Source organism: Nomascus leucogenys, chromosome 16, assembly GCF_006542625.1.
Source record: "Nomascus leucogenys isolate Asia chromosome 16, Asia_NLE_v1, whole genome shotgun sequence".
Classification (NCBI taxonomy): Eukaryota; Metazoa; Chordata; class Mammalia; order Primates; family Hylobatidae; genus Nomascus; species Nomascus leucogenys.
In genome coordinates this window covers 76,049,142-76,075,325 of record NC_044396.1, presented here as the reverse complement: position 1 = coordinate 76,075,325, position 26,184 = coordinate 76,049,142, and the positions used below count along the sequence as shown (strand labels likewise).

Below are 26,184 nucleotides of genomic sequence, written 5' to 3'. Positions count from 1 at the left end.
CCTATGCCGGCTGTCTCTCCCAGTACCTGCTCTGACTGATGAAGTCACTGAGTGCTGTTTTCATTTTCTCTTCAGGTGCCTCCTGTGAAATCTTGATCAATTCTCTCACTTCTTCTATACTTTCTTCCTGAAAACAAACCACAGAGGTGGAGAGATGAGGCTGTGGGAATGAGATTGGTAGTAGAGATACTAATTGTAATGTACTAGAAATAACAGCTATTTGTTTTGTTTTGGAAATGAAGGAAGATTTATCTAGTTTTTTTTTTTTTTTTTTTTTTTTGTATTTGAGGTTTGAGATTTATTTTTGTATAGTATCAAGCCAATGTGCTGACTCTCATTTCAATAATAGATCTGCAGGCATTTGCAAGACACAGTCATTAGCTTATCTTTAAGTAAATATTTTGATTGTCAGACAGCTCATTGCAAACAAGGTTCTTTTCCAAACTCACTTCTGATGCATCCAAGCCCACTTGCACATCATTCATTTAATAATCTGTGTCTGTGCCAAAATATAAAATCATCCTAAGGAGGTCAAATAACAGAGAAAAGCAGGCTTTGCAGGGTTTCATTCAAAAGGGCTGCAGAGCATGTGGGACTAGTTTTCTTGTACTTGAATTGGAAAATGCTGCTGCATTCTAACTTTGAACTTTTCTTTTAGTAAGTGGAATTGGTCCACATACAAGTCTTCTCCCATACTGTTCAAACTCATTGTTTCTGTTATAGTTCCATTCCCTAATGGTACCATTTATTTAGAATCTACCCTCTGGGGAAACCTAATAACGTGGGAAATAGCTAACAATGTAGAGTAATTAGATACAATTACCCAAAACTTCAAAAGTAATGTTCAAATCAATTTTTTACATAGGGATATAATCATATTGAATAATCCCTGAAATTAAAGGGTTCCCCATTCTTCTGATTACATGAGTTTTGGGCCACGTAATGGGACGGATTGTATATGGCAATGGCCCTATGCTTGTATACTTAATAATCACACTTTTCCTTTGGGCCTAAATTCTAGAATCCTATTTAGTGGCCTGGAGGAAAATGGCACCTAAGGAGAAGTATATGTGTTACTAGTCGTTTGCTAGAATTTACGAAACTATATTCTCTACCATATCCCAAAGTCTGGTGCCTGGGGACATATGTTCCCCTCTTTACGCCTTCACTATAAGAATAGGAAGCATTGTGGCATAGTTTAGGATTTGGGCTCCGGAGTCAGATTGCCTTGGTTCAAATCCAGGCTCTATCACTTACAAGTGAATTAATCCATTTATGCCCAATTTCCTTATCTGTGGAATGGAATAATAACAGAACCCACCTACAACACTATAGGGAGTGTGAATATCTTCAAACAGTACTTGGTAGTTACTAAACATTCAGTCATGTCTCTCATGGTGGTTAGCCATGATATGCCAAGCATGGCAGGGATACCAACACTGAGAAAGGAATTAGAAATGAATGTCACTATCGCCTCTAGGAAAAAATTCTGCTTTGCTTTGTCAGGACTCTTGGAGATAAACGATCTGTTCTGTCTGAAGAGAAGTAAGACCAGCTCAACCAAGACAGTCTGTGACCTCCATGTGCTGTGATCCCAGACTAGGCCTCCTGACCACTTTCAGAGTTTATCTCTGTGTTGCCTGGAATCCCCATGGTCAGAGACAATACTTTGTTTTACACACTGAGAGACAAGGATTATAAAGCAAATGGGACAGAGAAATTTGTTCTTGACTTAGCATAGGTTTTAATGGAACAGGAGGGTCAAGACAAGGATGATCTGGTAAGGCATGTGGGACGGAGTAGTGGGCACATGGGAGTAGGAGAGAAGAATTTATAAAGGGGAGGTGCAAGATGTCAGAGAAACAGAGGTCCCAGCTTTCTCGCCCTCCTCGGGCTCAGGTGGGAAAACCTAGCATTGACTGGATATTGATTGGCACTGTTTACAGTATAAAATACTTTCAGACATTCAATTCCCTGAGTAATTATTTAGTCCCTGTCAGGTGCCAGGGATTATGCTAAATGCTATAGAAACAGTGGCAAATAGTTATTGAACAAATAAACACACAAATATATTGTAAAGTAAGATAAGAGGTCCAAAGGAAAAGAACAGGGTGTTGGCCAGGCACAATGGCTCATGCCTATCACCCCAGCAATTTGGGGGCTGAGGCAGGAGGATTGCTTAAGCCCAGGAATTCCAGACCAGCCTGGGTAACATAGTGAGATCTTGTCTCTACAAAAAAAAAAAAAAAAAAGTCAGGCATGGTGGCATGCGTGCACCTGTAGTTCCAACTACTTGGGATGCTGAGGTGGGAGGATTGCCTAGGAGTTCCAGGCCAGCCTGGGCAACACAGTGAGATTCCATCTCTACAAAATATTTTAAAAATTAGCCAGGGGTGGTAGTACATGCCTGTGGTCCCAGCTACATGGGAGGCTGAGGCAGGAGGATTACTTGAGCCCAGAAGGTCAAGGCTGCAGTGAGCTTTGATTGTGTCACTGCATTCCAGCCTGAGTGACAAAGCAAGACCCCTTCTCAAAAACAAAACAAAACAAAACAGGGTGTTATGTAAGAAGATAAGTGGGTAGAAGGTGTCAGACTCTTCCCTGAGGAAGTTTGAAACTGAGCCCTGGAATTTGGCTAGGTTATAAGAAGACTGGAGAGGGGAAAAGTAACAGAGGAAAAGTCATGGTGGTGCCTGCGAGGCTTAAAGGAACTTGGTTTTTTCAACATATTCAAAGGAGACCGGTGTAGTTGGAACAAAGTAAGGGAGGAAGAACTTAGGAAAGATAGGGCTATAGAGTTAGGCAGGGCCTGATCTTGTAGGCAGTTGCCACCATGCCTGGGACTTAGGATTTTTTGTTAGTTGAAGCCAGGATCTATCAATTTTGTGAGAAAGTTGTCAACTCCTGCCCTCTGGAGATTAGAAAAACAGCCCATACCTAGATCCTATAACAGCCAGAAGCAGAGCAGGGATTTGAATTCAGGTAGTTTGATTCAAGTCCAGGGATTTTGCAAAATGTGGTCTCATTCCCCTAGATTTGCATGGTAGGATCCATGCGCCCTCCAAATGCAGCATCCTCAATTTATTTGTATTTAAACTGAGGTCAACATCCTCTACTAGGTGGATTTTAAAAATCCCTTCCCCCACCACTTTCCCAATTCTCTAATCTATCACCTGTCAGAGTCACCTACCAGGAAGTCTGCCAGTTTCTCCAGCATGTTGGACCAGTGCAGCCTGAAGGTCTGGTCTCCCCAAGAGCTGATGAAATAGACACAGGGCTTCTTAGCCTCAAATGGCAAATAGTTGTAATTCCTGTGAAAACAATTAGGTCTGGAAGTTAGCTGGTAATCAGTGTTTTCCAGGCAACCCAAGTCACATGTTAATGTTTTGTATGTTCTGGGCAGGACTTCGGAGGCATGGTGACAAAACTATCAAACTTTTAACACCATCATTAGTCTATAATTGGGGACCTGTGAGCAATGAACAATGAACAGTTAGATGGCTACAATGGAGAGGTATTAACAGCTACCATCAGAACCAGAATACAGCTTAAAAATGATCACTACAGGGTGGGATTTTTTTAGGCAGGCCTTTTTCAAGAAGGACGGCTTTATTTTTATTTAATTAATTTAATTAAGTAAGTAATTTATTTTTAAAAGGCAAGGTCTTGCTCCATCACCCAGGCTGGAGTGCAGAGGGAGGATGGTTTTAAATGAGAGAGGGAAAACAGGAAGAAAAGTAACTTTCCCCTTTTAGTCTCTATGTGCCAAGCATGTGTGAAAGCCAAGATAATAAATGTATTCCATAGTGGTTGTACCAGTCTACATTCACAACAGCAGTGTAGAAGTGTTCCCTTTCCACTGCATTCATGCCAACATCTATTATTTTTTGATTTTTTGATAATGGCCATTCTTGCAGGAGTAAGGTGGCTTTGTGCATTTTGAGCATTGTGCTTTTGATTTGCATTTGTGCATTTTGATCATTTGTGCATTTTGAGCATTGTGGCTTTGATTTGCATTTCCCTGATCATTAGTGATGTTGAGCATTTTTTCATGTCTGTTGGTCATTTGTATATCTTCTTTTGAGAATTGTCTCTTCATGTCCTTAGCCCACTTTTTGATGAGATTTTTTTTCTTGCTAATTTGAGTTCCTTGTAAATTATAGATATTAGTCCTTCATCAGATGTATAGATTGTGAAGATTTTCTCCCACTCTGTGGGTTGTCTATTTACTCTGCTGTTACTTTTGCTGTGCAAAAGCTCTTTAGTTTAATTAAATCCCACCTATTTATCTCTGTTTTTGTTGCATTTGCTTGCGGGTTCTTGGTCATACAATCTTTGCCTAAGCCAGTGTCTAGAAGCGTTTTTCCAGTGTTATCTTCTAGAATTTTTATAGTTTCAGGTCTTAAAGAACTAAAAGTAGAACTACCATTTGATCCAGCAATTCCACTACTGGGTATCTACCCAGAGGAAAAGAAGTCATTATACAAAAAAGATATGCACATGCATGTTTAGAGCAACACAATTTACAATTGGAAAAATGTGGAACCAGCCCAACTGCCCATCAGTCAATGAGTGGATAAAGAAACTGTGGTGTGTGTGTGTATATATGATGGAATAGTACTCAGCCATAAAAAGGAATGAATTAATGGCATTTGCAGCAACCTGGATGTGACTGGAGACTATGATTCTAAGTGACACAACTCAGGAATGGAAAACCAAACATCATATGCTCTCATTCATAAATGGGAGCTAAGCTATGAGGATGCAAAGGCATAAGAAGGATACAGTGGACTTTGGGGACTTGGAGGGGAAAGGGTGGCAAGGGAGGGAGGGACAAAAGACCACAAATTGGGTTCAGTGTATACTGCTCAGATGATGGGTGCACCAAAATCTTACAAATCACTACTAAAGAATGTACTCATGTAACCAAATACCATGTGTTCCCCCAAAACCTATGGAAAAAAGCAATTTTAGAAAAGATAACAGATGTAAGTGCATTATATAAGCTGAAATTGCTAGAGAAATGTAAAAAAATAATCATACTATCAATGAGGGTAAAGGCATGTGTCCCATACTAAACTTTGGCATTTCATGGCTTGCCCATCTAACCACCTTTCCCTCCATCCACTTTTCTTCCATCCTTTTCTTCCATCCATTCATCTGATATTTTTTGTTGCCAGGAATTAATGCTAGTAGATTACCTGCTTGGCTAAAAAGGACAGGAGGGATAGCAAAGTAGCTAAAAGGGGAAGCCGTGGAGCCAGAAGGAATATTTAAAGATGGCAGTTGGAAATGTGAGCATGCTGATAAGAGGCAGTTAACAGTGTGAGAGAGATGACAGAAAAGCAGCAGTTAATTTATAGATTTTAATTCCAAGAAGGAAGGGGATGGGTGTGGAGGTAGCTAAGTGGGGAGAAATATATCAAAAAGTTGAAGAAGTTCCCTGCCTAATGACAGCTATTTTTCTGACCAGGTTTTCCCCCAAACCCCATGTAATTTTTTCCCAAACACCTGGGACTGTGTGAAGAGAACCGTAGAAGGCTAAAGTCCATGGAATTGGTGTGACAGGATGGCATATGGAGGAAGAAGCCTCTAGAAAATAGGGGGGAGAGAGAGAGACCAACCGACCTTTGTTTTCATTCCAAAAAGCTAAAGAGAACTTCAGCCTGAAAGAGTGGATGGTTATTCTTTTTAGCTCTTCCACACAAATTTCCTCTGAAGGAGACAGTAAAATTAGTGAAGGTGCCCCATGGTCTGTTCTGCAGAAAACAGACCCGCAGGTGTTTACTCAGAAGAGAAGCCACGTAAGTTTTTGGCAGAAACTGAGGTTGTTATCATAGCAGGAGAACAAAAACAAGTTTAGAAACCAAACTGCTCTATTTTATCTCTTTAAAAATTATTGCACTAAGAATCCTGCAGATAGATAAATTCCCACCCCAAATTTTGCTTTGTCTCAAGGTTTCTTTGGTTTGGGTCATTTTGTGCTAATGATGTTCAAGACCTTTGTCTCTTTGGTTCTCAGGAACCTCCTAGTCTTAGTGTGTCTACATAGACAAGGATGCTGTGGCTTCTTAGGCAAACTGCAGTGCAGCTGGAGGGCAGCAGATGGCAAGGTGCTGTGCTGTTTGTGGAAAGAGGAGACTGCCAGTCTAAATGGCTGACCAGCCTTGTGACTTTGGGTCATCACATGATGACCTGTCATTGGATATCTTATTCTCTAGTCCCATTCCGGAGCTCCAGCCTAGTAAATAAGCTGCATGTGAATGCATGTGCTTTGCAAAACTGGAAAGCCCAGAACAAATCCAAGGTGACATTTTAATGGGGGCAACAAATAGTGTGTGTTCATATATATGTGTACATGCACACATATATGTGCACACATGTATAGGGGTTGTTTATAGACATAGAATTTTCCAAATCAGCTGCTGCCTCCCTGGCTTGCCACTATATAGACAGAGCCTCAATATGGTGACTGAAGAATGTATAGAAAGCCCAACTGTACCAAAAAAATACCAGCATGACTTATTTTGATCTCCTTGAGCCAGCAGGACAGCACTGATATGAGGTGCATCCAAGGATGCTTTGAGACTTCTCATCTCCTCCTAGACCCTTCCCTTACCATCTTCCCCTGAAACCCCCACCAATAGTCAACAATGGCTAATCCATCAAGGTAGAGAATGTCTTCACTGCCTAGCCCCAGTGCAAAGATGCAGAGTACCTCTGAGTAGTCTCAGAACAGTCCCCCAGAACTGCAGATCCCGCTGTTCACTCACTGATGGCCTCAGTTTTGAGAATAAAGTTTAAAGAGGAATTTGGGGTTCTCTCTGGTGTTGTGAAGAACGACAGATAAACAAGTATGGCTTTCAGCAAACCAAAAAAATACCCCAAAGAAGGTGATTCTTGGAAGGCCCATGGAAGGACAGGGTTTAGAAAATTCAGGGAATGCTCAAAAACAAAAGGACAAACAGCTAAGACTATTTCAATGGACTCCTTTCTGCTTTGTCCTAAATGCTTTCCCTCAATCCCTTAAGCACATTCTCTTCCTTTAGGATGTTACTCTTTCTGTGACTTTTCCCAACTCCTTACCTCCTCCCCACTGGGATTACTCACCTGACTCTGTTCCCACAGTACTCTGTACCCAATCCAGTTATAGTAATTCCTTAACTTATTCAAAAACACTTATGAGCACCTACTGCCGTTCACTGGTCACAGAGATGAACAGATATGCCTGTGAATAAGGCATAGTCCCTGGCCTCAACATGCTCCCAGTTTAACAGAGGAGAGAGACAGGTAAAAAAGTCTTCAATCAGTGCTTAGGGGAGGTGAGGACAAAGTCCAAATCAGACTGGGGATTCAGGGAAGGGAATTGGGCTTTGTCTCAAACCTAGCAGTTCTGAGGAGGGAGATTATTGCCGGGCATAAGGAACAGTGTGTTCAAAGGTCCAGAAACAGCACACAGCAGGACATATTGGGATACTGCCATGGGGCACTGTAGTTTGGAATAGAAGAAAGAGTTTGTGGAGTGGCCAGAAACAAACGTGGAGAAGTAGACTGGGATCAAATCCATAAGCTATGGCCTCTGGAATTAATCCTGAAAGCCACAGGGAGTCAATGAGTGATGTGAATCAGGAGAGTAACTGGTTCTCATAGTTTAGCGAAGGTCTTGAATAAGATCCAAGCCAGGTAGGAGGTGTTGTTGCTGTTGTTGCCTTCTAGTAATTCAGGCTGCCAATGGCCAGAATTTTTAAATGGCAATAGATATGAGAAATACTTAAGAACTGTATTGACTGGCTTCATCACTGAGCAGATGCAGGTAGGAAGGAAAAGAGAACAGTTGACAATTTTTTTTTTTTTTTTTTGAGACGGCGTCTTCCACTGTCGCCCAGGCTGGAGCGCAGTGGTGCAATCTCCACTCACTGCAACCTCCACCTCCCGGGTTCAAGCAATTCTCCTGCCTCAGCCTCCTGAGTAGCTGGGATTACAGGCATCTACCACCACGCCCTGCTAATTTTTTCTATTTTTAGTAGAGACAGAGTTTCATTATGTTGGCCAGGCTGGTCTTGAACTCCTGACCTTGCGATCCGCCTGTCTCGGCCTCCCAAAGTGCTGGGATTACAGGCATGAGTTGACAATTTTCTTGTCTGTGGCTTGGAGGACTCAGAATGGTGGGCTCAGTCTATGAGACAGGAAAAATAGGGAAGGAAGAAAAGTTGTCTGTGAAGACAATGAGCCTGGTGAGTAATCTGTGGGACATCCAAGCAGAAGTGCTTAGATCTGCTGCTCAGGAAAGAGGGCTGTCTAGGAAAATAGATTTGGGAGTCCCTGTTATCCTGAGAGTGGTCATGGTTTAGTCCCCAGAGAGTGTCTAGATTGAAAGGAGCAGAGGGACTGAGGAGCATAGAGATGTAGCCTTGTCAGGGCCATGCAACATCTTCATTCTCTCCTCATGCAAAATGTGGGAAGAAACATCCTATTATGAGAATCCAATAAGATCATACATATTTCAAGATCTGGCAATAAAAGACTCTCACTACACTATCCCTTCTCGTTTGATCGGTGCTTGACACCACTTTCTTTTAAAAAATTCTATAATTTTACTTCTATTTGCAGGTTGAAAATTTGCATGGATTAAAGGAGATCAGTGACAGTACATGTAAGTGCCCCCAGCTGTTTTCTGAAATTATCTTTTCTGGTGCCTGACAATTGTTTTTTTTTTGAGTCTTTCAGTTTTGCAAATGACTGTGTCAAAAATAAGAAATGATGTATTCAATAATTCCATCAAATTGAATTTACATAATAGCACAGAACTCAGATGAATATAATAAGAGGGTTTGGATCGAAATTGTAAGTTCTGACCTTCCTACCTTATTTTGCTTCAGTTACAGAATAAAGGGTGCTTCAGATATGATCATCATCATCATCATTGCCCTGCCCTTAAATGAATTACCTAGATGTGTTATCTGGAGGATTGTCATGTTGCTAAAGATTCAGTTGAGTGGCACTTACCATCTTGCTCCTATTTGCACCTTGTTCTCATAGCTTAGATTAAAAAATTATGTTTCTGGACAGGCATGGTGGCTCGTGCCTGTAATCCCAGCACTTTGGGAGGCTGAGGCAGGAGGATCATGAGATCAGGAGATCGAGACCATCCTGGCCAACATGGTGAAACCCCAGCTCTACTAAAAATACAAAAATTAGCTGGGCATGGTGGTGTGTGCCTGTAGTCCCAGATACTTGGGAGGCTGAGACAGGAGAATCACTTGAACCCGGGAGGCAGAGGTTGCAGTGAGCTGAGATCACGCCACTGCACTCCAGCCTGGTGACCAAGCAAGACTCCCTCTCAAAAAAAAAAAAAAAAAAAAAAATACATTTCTGATTTTAGTGAAGAACTGAAGAAAACAGTCCTAGAAATTGTACAAAATCCCACCACCAAAATCCTTGGCTGTTCTCCCAGGCTATGTCTCCTACCTGTTCCCTTCCGTCACCAGTGGCTTCTCTGGGTGAGTGGTGGAGGCCATAGGAATGGGAACATCATGGGCCACATCCCCTTGTCCTTCGTGAAGCAATGGAAGGAGGTCTTCTTCAGCTGATTCAGCTGACTTCTTACTCCCATGATGGGACCCTCCATCAATCAGGTTTCCAAAATTACCTGCAGAGGCAGTAGCAAGGGGAAAGGGGTCAGGTGATGGTAACCAGAATCAGTCTGCTTGGCATAAAGGATCCAAGCTCATGTTCTCCCATGGCAATAAGGTAAGCTCTCATTATGAAGGTTGATAGAGCAATGATCAGACCAACAAGACTGACAATGACGATGAGCTATCATCTCTAGCCATCTTATTTTCTCTTTTGTAATAATTACACAAATGACAAATTAGAAAATACAATCAACTAAAAAAAGAGTCATTAGAAATCACAAAACTGTTATAACCATTTTAAACATTATAGTGTATAACCTTGCACTGTCCCTGAGAACCTTGCACTATAGAGATGTTGGTAAAGAATCATATATATGTCATTTTGTAACCTGCCTATTTCATAAATAAAATATCATGAACACTTTTCCAAACCTGCTTCTTCTCTAAGAGAAGACTTCTTGTCTAAATCCCCAAAGACAAAATCATGTTTAAGAGGGAGGGAGGGAGGGAGAGAGGACAAGCAGAGTAGGGAGAGAAGGAAGGAAAACATCATTTTTTCCCCTACAAATAGGGCAGCTTTTGTGCTACAAATATCTTTGTATAGGAATAGATATTCACTGCAGCCATATTGGTGTCATTGATCTTTCCATTTTGTAATCTAATTTCAAATGCTTTAAAAGATTTAGATGAACATTCCTCTCTTTTGGAAGGAGCTCCAAAGCTAGCCGTATTACAGAGTTGGTTGACTGTTCAAATCAAGAAACGTTCAGGATCAAAAGCGCATAATCACAAGGACCCCTTAACTTGGGAAGCCTTCCTAACTTCTCCTTCCCTGACCCCTGCCTCCTCTCCAGGCGGGCCAGTTGTCACTACTCTGTCTCCCTGCAGTAGTCATTGGTGGTGCCCCACCCAGATCCTCTTTACCAGGAAGGAGCCCCCAAACGCCAGATACTGAGATTGCTGCTAATAGCTTACAACAGCCACCTTCCGTGGAAAATTGCCTTCTACTAGTGGAGTCTGCCTCTCCACAGAAGATTATAAGGCCCCCTTCTTGTGCCTGAAGCCACTCACAGCTTGGTGTGGGGAAATAAAAGCCCAGCCCACTTGCCTCAAACTGGGGCCAAGTCTGTGATGCCACTCGCTTGAGAGTGCCTCACAGGATCAGGCTGTGGCTGGTCTCCCTGTCCTCAGAGACCTGCCCTATGCTCCGTCACCCGCTTCTCCAGAGAGCATGCCACCCAAACCTCACATGTATGAGAATCTTCCCAAGTTTCATTTCTGGGAACCTAACCTAAACAGGTCCCTAATGTCACATCATATTCCCATCATTCCTCTACCATCTTGTTTTCAAATAATTTACTTAGATGTCTGCAAATGTCTTGAGAATGAAAATAGTATCTTGCTAATTTTTGTGTCTCTACTGGTCATGGAACAAATGCAGGGAGGGTCTTGATTCATATTTAGTGAATCAGTGACCTTAATGTGTTTCTGTGTCCATAAGAGTCTTTCTCCCAGTTCATTCCAATTGATTCTTTTCTTCCCTTCTCCATTATTCTTACCTTAGGAATAATAATAAAATACCTGAGAGGGGCATAATAACATCCTAGAAAAAAAAGGAGACTTAGAGTTAGCAGGCCTTGTTTGAGTCCTCTTTTTAAAATTCACCAGCTATATAAGCTGAGGTGGTTATTTGGCCTCTCTGGATATCCATTATGGCTGAAACTATTGAATTTGTGGTAAATCAATCATAAACACAGAGCATGAGAGCAGAGAAGCAGGATAATTAGATGGGGTTTTTAATAGCACAACAGGGAAGAGAATTGAGACAACTGGAAAGAGTGTGGCTAAACGGATGAACCTTGTAGTCTGAGATGGACAGAGATGAAAGTGAAACAGAAGAAAGGATTGGGTATCTTCATGAGTCAAAAGGAAGATATTATAGTAAGAGTCAATGAGAAGAATGAAGGGCAGGGCCAGAGAACAGGCTATTGGAGAGAAGGTCAGAGGTGGTGACACTCCCATATGCAGCTCACTACCTCACTGTGGATCCCAGTCCACTAAGGGAATTTATTGCCTATGGGCAAGTTCTTCCTTGGATAGACGCCAGATCATCCCATTTTTTCACGTATGTCCATGTGTTCTTAGACCCATCCTAGAGCCCCACATCATAAGTCTCCTTCCTCTTCTCTGGTCCTTTGATGCTTGAAGCCAGCTGCCAGGTCTCCCTCAGTCCCCACCCAAACCTCTCTTCTCAGAGTGAACTCTCCTGGGTCCCTCTGCCCTCTCTATAAAGATACATGTTCCCAAAATATATCTCCATTTTCTGATCATGCAGACAGGAGATTCTTTGTTAGGCTTCCAGCTGTATGGCTTAAAAGGGCTGTATTTCATCTCTATTTTTTTCTGCTCTGTTGAAAGAGAGCTTTCTGAATATAAATCATGACCTTCTGTGATGGAATGCTCTTTCTGGGAATGGCTTTCCCAGTTGCACAATAGCCCAAGAAGATTTGGAGAGTTACATAATAACATCTACTGTATGCATGGAACTTTGTATGCCTTAACTCCTTAAACTTTTGCAACAACTCTATGAGGAATTCATTTCACAGATGAAGAAACTGAGACTCAGAGACATTAAGTGAACTCTGGGTAATGGAACCAGGATTAGGAATCCAAGTATGTCCGAATCTAAACCTACAGTGTTAAACACTTTTGTGAAGTATGAAAATAAATCTAGAGAGGAGGTGGAGCAAGATGGCCAAATAGAACCCCGAAGTGATCACCCCCCACAGAAAGACCAAATTAAACAACGATTCATACAAAATAAGCACCTCCATAAGAACCAAAAATCAGGTGAGTGATCACAGTACCTGGTTTTAACATCATATTACGGAAAGAAGCACTGAAGAAGGTAGGAAAAACAGTCTTGAATTGCCTATAGGTGATTCATTCTTCCCCATCCCCTAGCAGTGGCCAAATGGTGTGGAAAAAAAATCTGAGCACTTGGGGATGAAAAAAATGTAGTGATTGTGGGATTTTGCATTGCAACTCAGTGCTGCCTTGTCACAGTGGAAAGCAACACCAAGCAGAACTCAGCCATCGCCCAAGAAGGGAGCATCTAGACAAGACTTAGTCAGAAGCAAATAGTCCATCCTAAGTTCCAGCAAGCTTTGCCACTGCAGGCTGAGGTGCTCTGGGGTCCTAAATAAACTTGAAAGGTAGTCTAGGCCACAAGGACTGCAATTTCTGGAAAAGTCCTGGTGCTATGCTGGGCTCAGAGACAGTGGACTTGGGGTGCACATGCCATAGTGAGACATAAGCTGAGGCAGCCAAGGAATTTTCACTCTTCCCCCAACACTTCACAGCTCTAGGAGGGACTCCTTCCCTCTGCTTGAGGAAGGGAGAGAGGAGATTAAAGACGACCTTGTCTTTCAACTTGGATACCAGCTCAGAATTAGCACCATGCAGAGTTGTAAGATCCACGTTTCAGGCCCTAGCCCACAGATGACATTTTTTTTTTTTTTGAGATGGAGTCTTGCTCTGTGGCCCAGGCTAGAGTGTAGTGGCTTGATCTCAGCTGACTGAAACCTCCGCCTCCTGGTTTCAGGCAATTCTCCTGCCTCAGCCTCCCGAACAGCTGGCATTGCAGCCACACGCCACCACACCTGGCTAATTTCTGACACCTGGCTAATTTTGTATTTTTAGTAGAGACAGGGTTTCACCATGTTGGCCAGGCTGGTCTCAAACTCCTGACCTCAAGTGATCCACCTGCCTCGGCCTCCCAAAGTGCTGGGATTACAGGTGTGAGCCACCGTGCCTGGCCCCCAGATGACATTTCTAAACACACCTTGGAACAGAAGGAAACCCTCTGCCTTGAAAGGAAGAACCCAGTCCTAGCAGAATTAATCATCTGAAGACTAAAGACCCCTTGGGCCTTGAATAATCAGCAGTGGTAGCAAGGCAGTACTCACCACGGTCCTTGGGTGAGACTCAGCACCATGCTGGCTTCAGGTGTGACCCAACACATTCCCAGCTGTGTTAACTATAGGCAGAAACCCCTTCTGTTTGAGGAAAGGAGAGGAAAGAATAAAAGGGACTTTGTCTCACAGCTTAGATACCAGCTTGGCCACAATGAGGTAGAACACCAAGCAGGCTCTTGGGGCCCCTGATTTCAGGCCTTCACTCTCCTAGACAGCATTTCTGGACCTGCCTTGGGCCAGAGAGGAGCCCATTGTCACAAGGGGAGGGACCTAAGCCTGGATTCATCATAAGCAGACTAAAGAGCCCTTGGGCCTTGAGTGAACATTGGTAATCGCCAGGCAGTACTCGCTGTGGGCCTAGGGTGGTGGTGGTCATGGGGAGAGACTCCGCTGCTTGAGAAAAGGAGAGAAGAGTGGAAAGAACATTGTCTTGCAACTTGGATGCCAGCTCATCCACAGTAGAATAGAAAACCAGGTAGATTTCTAAGGTTTTAGATTCCAAGTCCTGGCTCCCAGATGACATCTCTGGACCCACCTGGGGCCAGGGGTGAACTCATTGCCCTGAAGCAAAGGGCAGGCACCTGGCTGGATTAACCACCTGCTGATGTACAGCCCTTGGTCCTTGAATGAACACAGGCAGTAGCTAGACAGTGGTCACCGTGGGCCTTAGGTGAGACCCAGGGATGTGCTGGCTTTGAGTCTGACCTAGCCCAGTCCCAGTGGTGGTAGCAACAGAAGTGCTTGTGTCACCCCTCCCCCAGCTCCAGGCAACTCAGTACAGAGAGAGAGAGAGAGAGAGAGAGAGAGAGAGAGAGAGTTTCCCTCTTTTTGAGGGAAACTAAGAACAAGTGTCTCTGCCTATTAATCAACAGAATTCTTTTGGATCTTACCCAAGATCACCAAGGCAGTACCTCTACAGCTCTGCAAGAGCCACAGTGTTACTAGGCTTGGAGTTCCCCCTAATTCAGATGCAACTGCAGTAACCGAAGAATTAGATCACAACTCCCAAGTCCCTTCAAATATCTAGAAAGCCTTCCTAAGAAGGATGGGTGCAAACGAGCCCAGACTACAAAGACTACAATAAATACCTAACTCTTCAATACCCAGACGCCAAATAACATCCACAAGCATCAAGACCATCCAGGAAAACATGAGCTCACCAGGCAAACTAAATAAGGCACTAATGACCAATTCCAGAAAGGCAGAGATATGTGAGCTTTCAGAGAAATCAAAATAGCTATATAGAGGAAACTCAGTAAAATTCAGGATAACACAGAAGCAATTCAGAATACTACCAGACAAATTTAACAAAGAGATTGAATAATTAGAAAGAATCAAGCAGAAATTCTGGAGCTAAAAAATGCAACCAACATACTGAAGAATACATCAGAGTCTCTTAACAGCAGAATTAAGCAGAAGAAAGAATTAGTGAGCTTGAAGACAGCCTATTTGAAAATACACAGAGGAAGCAAAAGAAAAAAAGAATAGAAAAGAATAAAACATGCCTATAAGATCTAGAAAATCGCCTCTAAAGGGCAAATTTAAGAATTATTGGCCTCAAAGAGGAGGTAGAGAGACAGAGATCAGGGTAGAAAGTTTATCCAAAGGGATAATAATAACAGAGAGCTTCCCAACCCTAGAGAAAGATTTCAATATTCAAATACAAGGTTATAGAACACCAAGAAGATTTAATCCAAAGAAGACTACCTCAAGACATTTAATAATCAAAGTCCCAAAGCTCAAGGATAAAGAACCTAAAAGTAGCAAGAGAAAAGAAAGAACATACAAAGAAGCTCCAATACATCTGTGTCAGGAGACTTCTCAGTGGAAATCTTACAGGCCAGGAGAGAGTGACATGCCATATTTAAAGTGCTAAACAACAACAAAAACCCTTTTATCCTAAAATACTATATTTAGCAAAAATATTCTTTAAACATGAAGGAGAAATGAAGACTTTCACAAACAAAAGCTGAGAGATTTCATCAACACTAGACCTATCCTAAAAGACATGCTAAAGGAAGTTTTTCAATTTGAAAGAAAAAGATGTTAATGAGCAGTAAGAAATCATCTGAAGGTACAAAACTCACTGGTAATAGTAAGTACACAAAGAAACATAGAATATTATAACACTGTAATTGTGGTGTCTAAATTACTTGTATCTTTAGTAGAAAACTAAAAGATGAACCTATCAAAAACAAATAACTACAACAACTTTAAGACATGGACAGTATACAACAAATACTTAAAAGTGAGTGGATGAAATTAAAGTGTAGAGTTTTTATTCATTTTCTCTTTGCTTTTTTTGCTTCTTTATACAATCGGTGTTATCATAAATTTAAAACATGGGTTACAAGATCGTATTTCAAGCCTCATGATAACCTCAAATCAAGAAACATACAACAGGTGCACAAAAAATTAAAAGCAAAAAATTAAAACATGCCAGAGAAAATTGCCTTCACTAAAAGAAAGACAGGAAGGAAGAAAAGGAAGACCATGAAACAACCAGAAAACAAATAACAAAATAGCAGAAGTCCTTATATATCAATAATAAAATCGAATGTAACTGGATAAACTCTCTAATCAAAAAATATACAGTGGCAGAATAAATAAAAACACAAGGTCTAATGATCTGCTGCCTACGATAAACACACTTCACTTATAAATACACACAGAGACTGAAAAAAATGAAAAAGGATATTCCATGTAAATGGAAACAAACAAAAAACAGGAGTAGCTATAATTATATCACATAAAGTAGATTTCAAGATAAAAATTATGAAAAGAGACCAAGGAGTCATTTCAGCAGGAGGATATAACAATTGAAAATACACAGGCACCCAATGCTGAAGCACCCAGATTTATAAAGGAATTATTATTAGAGCTAAAGAGAAAGATAGACTGCAACACAATAATAGCTGGGGACTTCAACACCCTACTTTCAGCATTGGAAAAATCATCCAGACAGAAAATCAACAGAAAAACATTGGACTTAATCTGCACCATGGAACAAATGGACGTAATAGATATTTGTAGGACATTTCTTCTAATGGCTATAGAATACACATTCTTCTCAGCACATGGATCATTCTCAAGGACAGACCATATGTTAGGCCACAAAACAAGTCTTTAAAAATTCAAAACAATTAAAATTATATCAAGTATATCCTCTGATTACAATGGAATAAGACTAGAAATCAATAACGTGAGAAATTTTGGAAATTATATGAGCACATATAAACAATATATTCCTGAATGGCCAGTGGGTCAATAAAGAATTAAGAAGGAAATTTAAAAATTTCTTGAAACAAATAATGGAAACACAACATACCAAAACCCATAAGATACAGCAAAAGCAGTACTAAGAGGAATGTTTATAGCAATAAGCACCTACATCAAAAAACTAGAAAAACATCAAATAAACAACCTAATGATGCATCTTAAAGAATTGAAAAAGCAAGAGCAAACAAACTCAAAATTAGTATAAGGAAAGAAATACAGAGCAGAGCAGGACTAAATGAAATCGAAACAACAACATAAAAACAATACAAAAGATCAACAAAATGAAAAATTGGTTTTTTGAAAAGATAAAATTGAAAATCCTATAGCCAGACTAAAAAAAAAAAGAGAAGATCCAAATAAATAAAATCAGAGATAAAAAAGGAGACATTACAACACATACCACAAAAATTCAAAGGATCATTAGAGACTGCTATGAACAACTATGTGCCAATACATTGGAAAACCTAGAAGAAATGGATAAATTCTTAGACATAAACAACCTACCAAGATTGAATCATAAAGAAATGCAAAACCTGAACTGCCAGTAATAAGTAATGTGATCAAAATCATAATAAAAAGCCTCCTCACAAAGAAAAGTCCAGGACCCCATGGCTTCAGTTCTGAAATTCACCAAACATTTCAAGAAGAACTAACACAAGTTTTTTCAAGATGGTGGACTGAAGGCATGGTTACCATGACTTTCCCACTTGGAAAAACAAAATAGTGTGTAGAGATTCACACTGTGAGCTTTTTTTTTTTTAAGAAACAATGCAGAAACTTAATAGGAAAACTGAAAGAAACTACAGACCCTCTGAAAGAAGCAGTGGGCTGCAGCCTAAACTGTGAGCCGGGCAGAATATTTTAAGTCCCCAGACTGTGAGAAAGGGATAAATTGCCTCTGGGATATACACTCCCACCAGAGAATCTCACAATCCAGGCCATGGAGGAATACCTTAACCCTATCAAGTGCTAACTTATTTAGGGAGCAAAGAGAAATATAAAAGTAGAAGCAGCCACCGGAATAGTTATGCATACATTCCCAATCTCCAGTACAGATGGAGGGAAGCCATTCCTGATCCTACCTCACAGGGGACCTTGTAGAAGCCTGCCAGCTAACTCAGGTGATGGTTGCAGGTTTACAGAAGCCCCCAACTGAGAGGTACAAAATAATCTCAAGTGGGGACAAACTCCCTTGGCCAGAACTGGGGGACAACTGGGAAACGTGTTGCAGCCACAAGTGCTAGAGCTGGGACCCTGGGTTTTGTGGATGAACTGGGAGGTGTGTGGCCTGCAAGCTGCAGTTGCTGTCTCTCCCAGGGAAGGCTTATGACCTGGGGCAGTTGTAAGTTCTGAGCGCAGACTGCCTGGAACTTAGCTAGCTGCTGCTGGTGGAATACCGTGGGTGAAAGATCTGTCTTGCCAATGTGTGGGAGCTGGGTGGGGCCTACTGCTGCACCCTACCCCCTACTCCTTCTCTGGACTCTTCTGTACAGAAAAGGCAGCTGTGCTCTTCCTTGAAACATTGCCCCAGTGGTCTGAGAACTGTTTCCCTAACTCCCCATTGGAGCTGCTGCTTGCCCTGCATGTGAAGAGCCAAAGCGTGGGCTTGACAGACCCAGACCCAGACCCCACCTGTCTTTGAGCCTCCACCCACACTGGTAATGTAACACAAAGGACAAAATTTGGAAGCTCTGTGGTACCACCCATTGCCTGAGACACCAGAGTACCTCCTCTGGGCAACATAAGGCGAGCACAAATCCCACCACCACTACTGCAGCTGATACCTTTTTGCAAGCACCACCTCCTGGCTGGAGGCCAACCGACACAGTCTATTACAGCACCTTCAGGTAGAATAACAGCATCCAGGAAGGAGAAAACTTGTGCATGGCCTTAACTAACAGCATTGCTGAGCACCCTGGATAAACAGGAGGTCCTAAGTCTGCCTACATGATCAGTTCATTACTACTACAACTGGCATTTGAGAAAGCCAACACACTAGGGCTATTTATAACCAGAGAATCTCACAAAGTCTACATCACTCCCCTGACCACCTTCATTAGAACTGGTACTGGTAGTCACTGCTGGGAGACTTGAGGACAGACCACCTCACTGGATCCTTTGCAGAAACTTCTTTTGTCATATCACCAGAATTATTTTTCTGGTTCCTTCTCATTTGGGTAGACTATTTCCTCTAATTATTCTTGGATTTAATTTTGACTTGACTGTGTTTCTTTAAATTGTTTTTTAACCCCTAAGAACTACACTTTAATAATAATTGTTTCTTGTAGGCTAAGTCAGCTCTGGTGGCTTTAATGGTGAAGACTCTGTATGAGTTCCTTGGTTATAGACAGTCTTTGTATTACGGTTTTCTCAGATGCTGGTTGTAGTAGCCATGTGCTCGGTGTGTAAGCAAGTTCACTGTCTCCTACGGGGCTGAAATGGCAGAGGTCTGTTGAAGCCTATCTCATTCCTCTGTGGTGTGCGTTTTTAAATTAACTTTTTTTCCCAGTATTTTATGTACTGGGTTGAAGAGTTCAGGTTCAGGCCATTAGAAGAGGTGTCCGTGAATAGTAACCGGTTGTGGCTAAAGCAGCTGGGTAAATGCAATACCCCCAAAAGATCGTACTAGCTCTCCAGCAATGGATCCAAACCAAGATGAAACTTTGAAATACTAGATAAAGAATTCAAAAGATTCATCAAGCTAATCAAGGAAATATAAAAGAAAGGTGAAAAACAACATAAAGAAATTTTAAAAACAATTTAGAATATGAATGAAAATTGTTCTAAGGAGATAGATAAAGAAAAACCAATCCACTTCTGGAAATGAAGGACACATTAAGGGAATTACAAAATACAGTGGAAAGTTTCAACAGTAGACTAGACCAAGCAGAAGAAAGTATTTCAGAGCTCAAAGACAAGGCTTTCAAATTAACCCAATCAGACAAAAACAAAAAAGAATTGAAGGAAATGAACAAAGTCTCCAAGAAATATAGGATTATGGTGAAACCTAAAAATAATTCGTGTTCCTGAGGGAGAAGAGAAAGCAAAAAGTTTGAAAAACTTATTTGAAAAATAATTGAGGAAAATTTCACTGGCCTTGTTAGAGATTTAGATATCCAAATACAAGAAGCTCAAAGAACTCCTGGGAGATTCATTGCAAAAAGGACATCATCAAGGGATATAATCATCAAGCAAAATATACATTCTTCTTATCATCACAGGGAACATTCTCCAAGATAGACAATATGATAGGACACAAAACAAATCTCAAACTTTTTAAAAATTGAAATCATATCAAGTATCTTCTCAGATCACAGAATAAAACTAGATATCAATTCCAAAAGGAATCCTCACAACTAAAAATACATGGAAATTAGTCTGCTCCTGAATGATTTTTGGTTTAACAATGAAATCAAATGGAAATTTAAAAATTCTTTGAAATAAATGATAATAGTGACACAACTTATCAAAACTTCTGGGATACATCAGAAGCAGTGCTAAGAGAAAGCACTAAATGCCTACATCAAAAAGTCTGATAGATCACAAATTGACAACCCAATGTTGCACCTCAAGGAACTAGAAAAATAGGAAAAAAACAAAACTCAAAGAGCTAGCAGAAGAAAAGAAATAACAAAGATCAAAGCAAAACTAAATGAAATTGAAACCAAAAATATACAAGATCAACGAAACAAAAAATTGGTTCTTTAAAAAAAAAAAGCAAAATCAATAGACCATTATCTATATTAACCAAGAAAAAAGAAGATGGAAGATGCAAATAATCTCAATTAAAAATTAAAATGGAGACATTACCACTGATACAACAAAAATACAAAAGATCATTCAAGACTACTATGAACATTTCTATGCACACAAACTAGAAAATCTAGAGGAAATGGATAAATTCCTGGAAACATACAACATTCCTAGATTAAGAAAAGAAGAAATAGAAACCCTGAAGAGACCAATAACAAGCAGTGAGATTGAGTCAGCAGTGTAAAAAAAATTGCCAACAACAAAAAAATCCTAGGGCCAGATGGATTCACAGCTGAATTCTACTAGACATTCATAAAAGAGTTAGTACCAATTCTACTGAAACTATTCCAAAAGATTGAGAAAGAGGGAGTTCTTTCTAACTCATTCTATGAAGCCAATATCACCCTGATTCCAAAACCAGGAGAAGACATAACAAAAAGAGAAAACTACAGACCAATATCCCTGATAAACACAGGTGCAAAAATCTTCAACAAAACACTAGCAAACCAAATCCAACAGCACATCAAAAAGAAAATACACCATGATCAAGTGTGTTACATTCCAGAGATGCAGGGATGGTTTAACATATGAAAGTCAATGTAAGTGATACATCACATAAGCAGAATTAAAAACCATATGATCATCTCAAAAGATGCAGCAAAAGCATTCAATAAAATACAGATTCATTTTATGATTTTAAAAAAACCCTCAAAAAAGTAGGCATGGAAGGGACATACCTCAAAATAATAAAAGCCCTATATGAAAAACCCTCAGCCAACATTATATTGAATGGGGAAAAGTTGAAAGCATTTCCCCTAAGAAATGGAACAAGACAAGGATGCCCACTTTCACCACTTCTATGCAACTTAATACTGGAAGTCCTAACCAGAGCATTCAGGCAAGAGAAAGAAATAAAGGGCATTCAAATTGGAAAAGAAGTCAAACTATTGCAGTTTGCTAATGCTATGATGATATACCTAGAAAACCCTAAAGACTCCTAGACTTGATAAACGAATTCATCAAAGTCTCAGGTTACAAAATCAATGTACACACATCAGTAGCACTTCTATATACCAACAACTTCCAAGTTGAGAATCAAATCAAGAACTCAATCCCTTTTACGATAGCTGCAAAAAAGAAAAAAAAAACTAGGAATATACTTAACAAAGGAGGTGAAATATCTCTGCAAGGAGAACTACAAAACACTGCTGAAAGAAATCACAGATGACACAAATGGAAGCACATCCCAAGCTCATGGATTAGAAAAATCAGTGTTGTGAAAATGACCATACTTATCAAAGCAATCTACAAATTCAATGCAGTTCCTATCAAAACACCAACATCATTTTTCACAGAATTAGAAACAATCCTAAAATTCACATAAAACCAAAAAAGAGCACAAATAGCCAAAGCAATCCTGAGCAAAAAGAACAAATCTGGAAGCATCACATATACTGCAAGGATATAGTTACTAAAACAGCATGGTATTGGTATAAAAGCAGATAGATAGACCAATGGAACAGAATAGAGAACCCAGAAATAAAGCCAATACTTACAACCAACTGAATTTTGACAAAGCATACAAAAACATAATTTGGAGAAAGAACACCCTATTTAACAAATGGTGCTAGGAAAACTGGATAGCTGCATGTAGAAGAATGAAACTGGATCTGTATCATATATAAAAATCAATTCAAGATGGATCAAGGACTTAATCTAAGTCCAGAAATCACAAAAATCCTAGAAGAAAACATAGAAAAATCTATTCAGGACACAGTCCTAAGAAAAGAATTTATAACTAAGACCCCAAAAGCAAACACAACAACAACAAACATAAATAAGTGGGACCTAATTAAACTAAAAAGCTTCCACACAGCAAAAGAAATAATCAGAGTAAACAGACAACCCACAGAATGGGAGAAAACCTTTGCAAACTATGCATCCAACAAAGGACTAATATCCAGAATACCAGGAACTCAAACAAATCAGCCAGAAGAAAGCAAATCTCATCAAAAGGTTGGCAAACGACATAAATAGACATTTCTCAAAAGAAGATATACAAATAGCCAATAAACATATGAAAAAAATGCTCAACATCACTAATGATTAGGGAAATGCAAATTAAAACCACAATGAGATACCATCCTACCCCAGCCAGAAGGGCCATTATTAAAAAGTCAAAAAACAATAGATGTTGGCGTAAATGTGGTGAAAAGGGAATGCTTACAGACTGCTGGTGGGAATGTAAATCAGTACAATCTCTATGGAAAACCCTATGGTGATTTCTTTTTATTTTATTTATTTTTTTTTTTGAGGCAGAGTCTCGCAGGCTGGAGTGCAGTGGCGCTATCTCAGCTCACTGCGAGCTCCGCCTCCTGGGTTCACACCATTCTCCTGCCTCAGCCTCCCAAGTAGCTGGGACTACAGGCACCCACCACCATGCCCAGCTAATTTTTTGTATTTTTAGTAGAGACAGGGTTTCACCATGTTAGCCAGGATGGTCTTGATCTCCTGACCTCGTGATCTGCCCACCTCGGCCTCCCAAAGTGCTGGGATTACAGGCGTGAGCCACCATGCCCAACCGGTGATTTCTTAAAGAAATAAAAGTAGATCTACCATTCAATCCAGCAATCCTACTACTGGTTATCTACCCAAAGGATAAAAGGTCATTATATCATAAAGACCCCTGCATGTTTATGTTTGTTGCAGCACAATTCACAATTGCAAAGATATGGAACTAACCTTAATGCCCATTGACTAACGAGTAGATAAAGAAAATGTGGTATATAAACACCATGGAATACTACTTAGCCATAAAAAAGAATAAAATAATGTCTTTTGCAGCAACTTAGATGGAGCTGGAGGTCATTATTCTAAGTGAAGTAACTCAGGAATGGAAAACCAAATACCATATGTTCTCACTTATAAGCAGGAGCTAAGCTATGGGTATGAAAAGTCATACAGAGTGGTATAATGGACTTTGGAGACTCAGAAGGAAGAGGGTACGAGAGGATGAAGGATAAAAAACTATATACTGGGTACAATGTACTCTACTTGGGTGACAGGTGCACTAAAATCCTAGAGTTCACCATGGACTTCACCATGGATGAATACAATTCATCCATGTTACCAAAAACTATTTGTATTACAAAAGCTACTGATATTTTAAAAATATTTTTAAAAAGAATTCCAATACAAAAAATGGAAGAGGAAGGAATACTTCCAAACCCATTCTACAAGGCCAGTATTACTCTGAAACCAAAACCATACAAAGACACAAAAAAGAAAATTACAGGCCAATATCCCTGATCAATACTGATGCAAAAATCCTCAACAAAATACTAACAAACAAAATTCTACAACACATTAAAAATATCATTCAGCATGACCAAGTGGGATTTATACCAAAGATGCAAAGATAGTTCAACGTACACAAATCAATATGATACATCACATCAACAGAATGGACAAAAACCATATGATCATTCCAGTTTACGTTGAAAAAGCATTTGATAAAATTTAACATCCCTTCGTGATTAAAAAACTCTCAAAACACTGAGTACAGAAGGAACATACCTCAATACAATAAAAGCAATATATGACGGACCCACAGCTAGTTTCACATCAAATGGAAAAAAAACTGAAAGCCTTTCCTTTAAGATCTGGAACAAGAAAAAGATGCCCACTTTCATCCCTGTTACTCAACATAATACTGGGAGTCCTAGAGACAGAAATCCGACAAGAGAAAGAAATAAAGGGCATCCAAATAGGAAATGAAGTAGTCAAATAATCCTTGTTTGCAGATGATATGATATTATATTTGGAAAAACCTAAATATTCCACCAAAAACCTGTTAGAACTGATAAACAAATTCAGTAAAGTTGCAGGATGCAAAATCAACGTTTAAAAATTAGTAGCATTTCTATATGCCAACAGTGAACAATGTGAAAAGGAAATCAAGAAAGTAATCCCAGCCGGGCGCAGTGGCTCACGCTTGTAATCCCAGCACTTTGGGAGGCCAAGGCGGGCGGATCACAAGGTCAGGAGATCGAGACCACGGTGAAACCCCATCTCTACTAAAAATACAAAAAAATTAGCCGGGCGTGGTGGTGGGCGCTTGTAGTCCCAGCTACTCAGAGAGGCTGAGGCAGAATAGCGTGAACCCGGGAGGTGGAGCTTGCAGTGAGCCAAGATTGTGCCACTGCACTCCAGCCTGGGCGACAGAGTGAGACTCCGTCTCAATAAATAAATAAATAAATAAATAAATAAATAAATAAATAAATAAAGTAATCCCATTTACAATAGCCGCAAATAAAGTAAAATACCTAGGAATAAACTTAATCCAAGAAGTGAAAGATCTCCACGACGAAAACTATAAAACACTGGTGAAAGAAATTGAAGAAGACACAAAAAAATAGAGACATATTCCATGTTCATGGATTGAAAGAATCAGTATTGTTAAAACATCCACACTACCCAAAGCAATCTACAGATTCAATGCAATCTCTGTCAAAATACCAATGACATTCTTCATAGAAATAGAAAAAAATCCTAAAATTTACATGGAACCACAAGAGACGCAGAATAGCCAAAGCTATTCTAAGCAAAAAGAACAAAACTGGAAGAGTCATATTACCTGATTTCAAATTATGTTACAGAGCTATAGTAACCACAACAGTGTGGTACTGGCATAACAACAAACACATGGACAATGGAACAGAATAGAAAACCCAGAAATAAATCTATTCATCTATAGTGAACTCTTTTTTTTTTTTTGAGACATTCTGCCTGTTTTTTTTGAGTTGCATTCTGTCACCCAGGCTGGAGTGCAGTGGTGCAATCTCAGCCCACTGCAACCTCTGCCTCCTGGGTTCAAGTGATTCTCCTGCCTCAGCCTCCCGAGTAGCTGGGATTACAGGCACACACCACCACGCCTGGCTAATTTTTGTATTTTTAGTAGAGACAGGGTTTCACCATGGTCTGGAACTCCCGACCTCGTGATCCGCCTGCCTCGGCCTCCCAAAGTGCTGGGATTACAGCCATGAGCCACCGCACCTGGCCAGTGAACTTATTTTTTACAAAAGTATCAAGAACATATGTTGGGAAAAGGACAGTCTCTTCAATAAATGGTGCTGGGCAAACTGGATGGCCATATAAAGAAGAATGAAACCAGACCCCTATGTCCCACCATATACAAAAACCAAATCAAAATGGATTAAAGACTTAAATCTAAGTCCTCAAACTATAAGCTACTACAAGAAAACATTGGGAAAACTCTCCAGGGCATTGATCTGGGCAAAGATTTATTGAGTAATACACCACAAGCATATGTAACCAAAACAAAAATGGACAAATGGGATCACATTGAGTTAAAAAGCTGATGTACATCAAAGGAAACAGTTCATAAAGTGAGGAGACAATCCACAGAACAGGAGAAAATATCTGCATCCTATCTATCTGACAAGGGATTAACAACCAGAATATATAAGGAGCTCTAACGACTGTATGGGAAAAAAATCCAATAATCTGATTTTAAAATA

At 40.2% G+C, this 26,184-nt stretch overlaps 1 protein-coding gene across 1 annotated transcript in view; it reads right to left on the bottom strand.

The window, feature by feature from the left end:
• Positions 1-26,184, bottom strand: part of FER1L6 (fer-1 like family member 6) — a 162,898-nt gene that overhangs the window by 105,236 nt on the left and 31,478 nt on the right. Inside the window, exons 12-14 of the mRNA XM_030795069.1 lie at positions 9,469-9,649; positions 3,191-3,311; positions 27-127 (exon numbers count right to left, since the gene is read on the bottom strand). Of these exons, the coding sequence (XP_030650929.1) occupies positions 27-127; positions 3,191-3,311; positions 9,469-9,649 (403 nt within the window). The remainder of the gene's footprint in view (positions 1-26; positions 128-3,190; positions 3,312-9,468; positions 9,650-26,184) is intronic.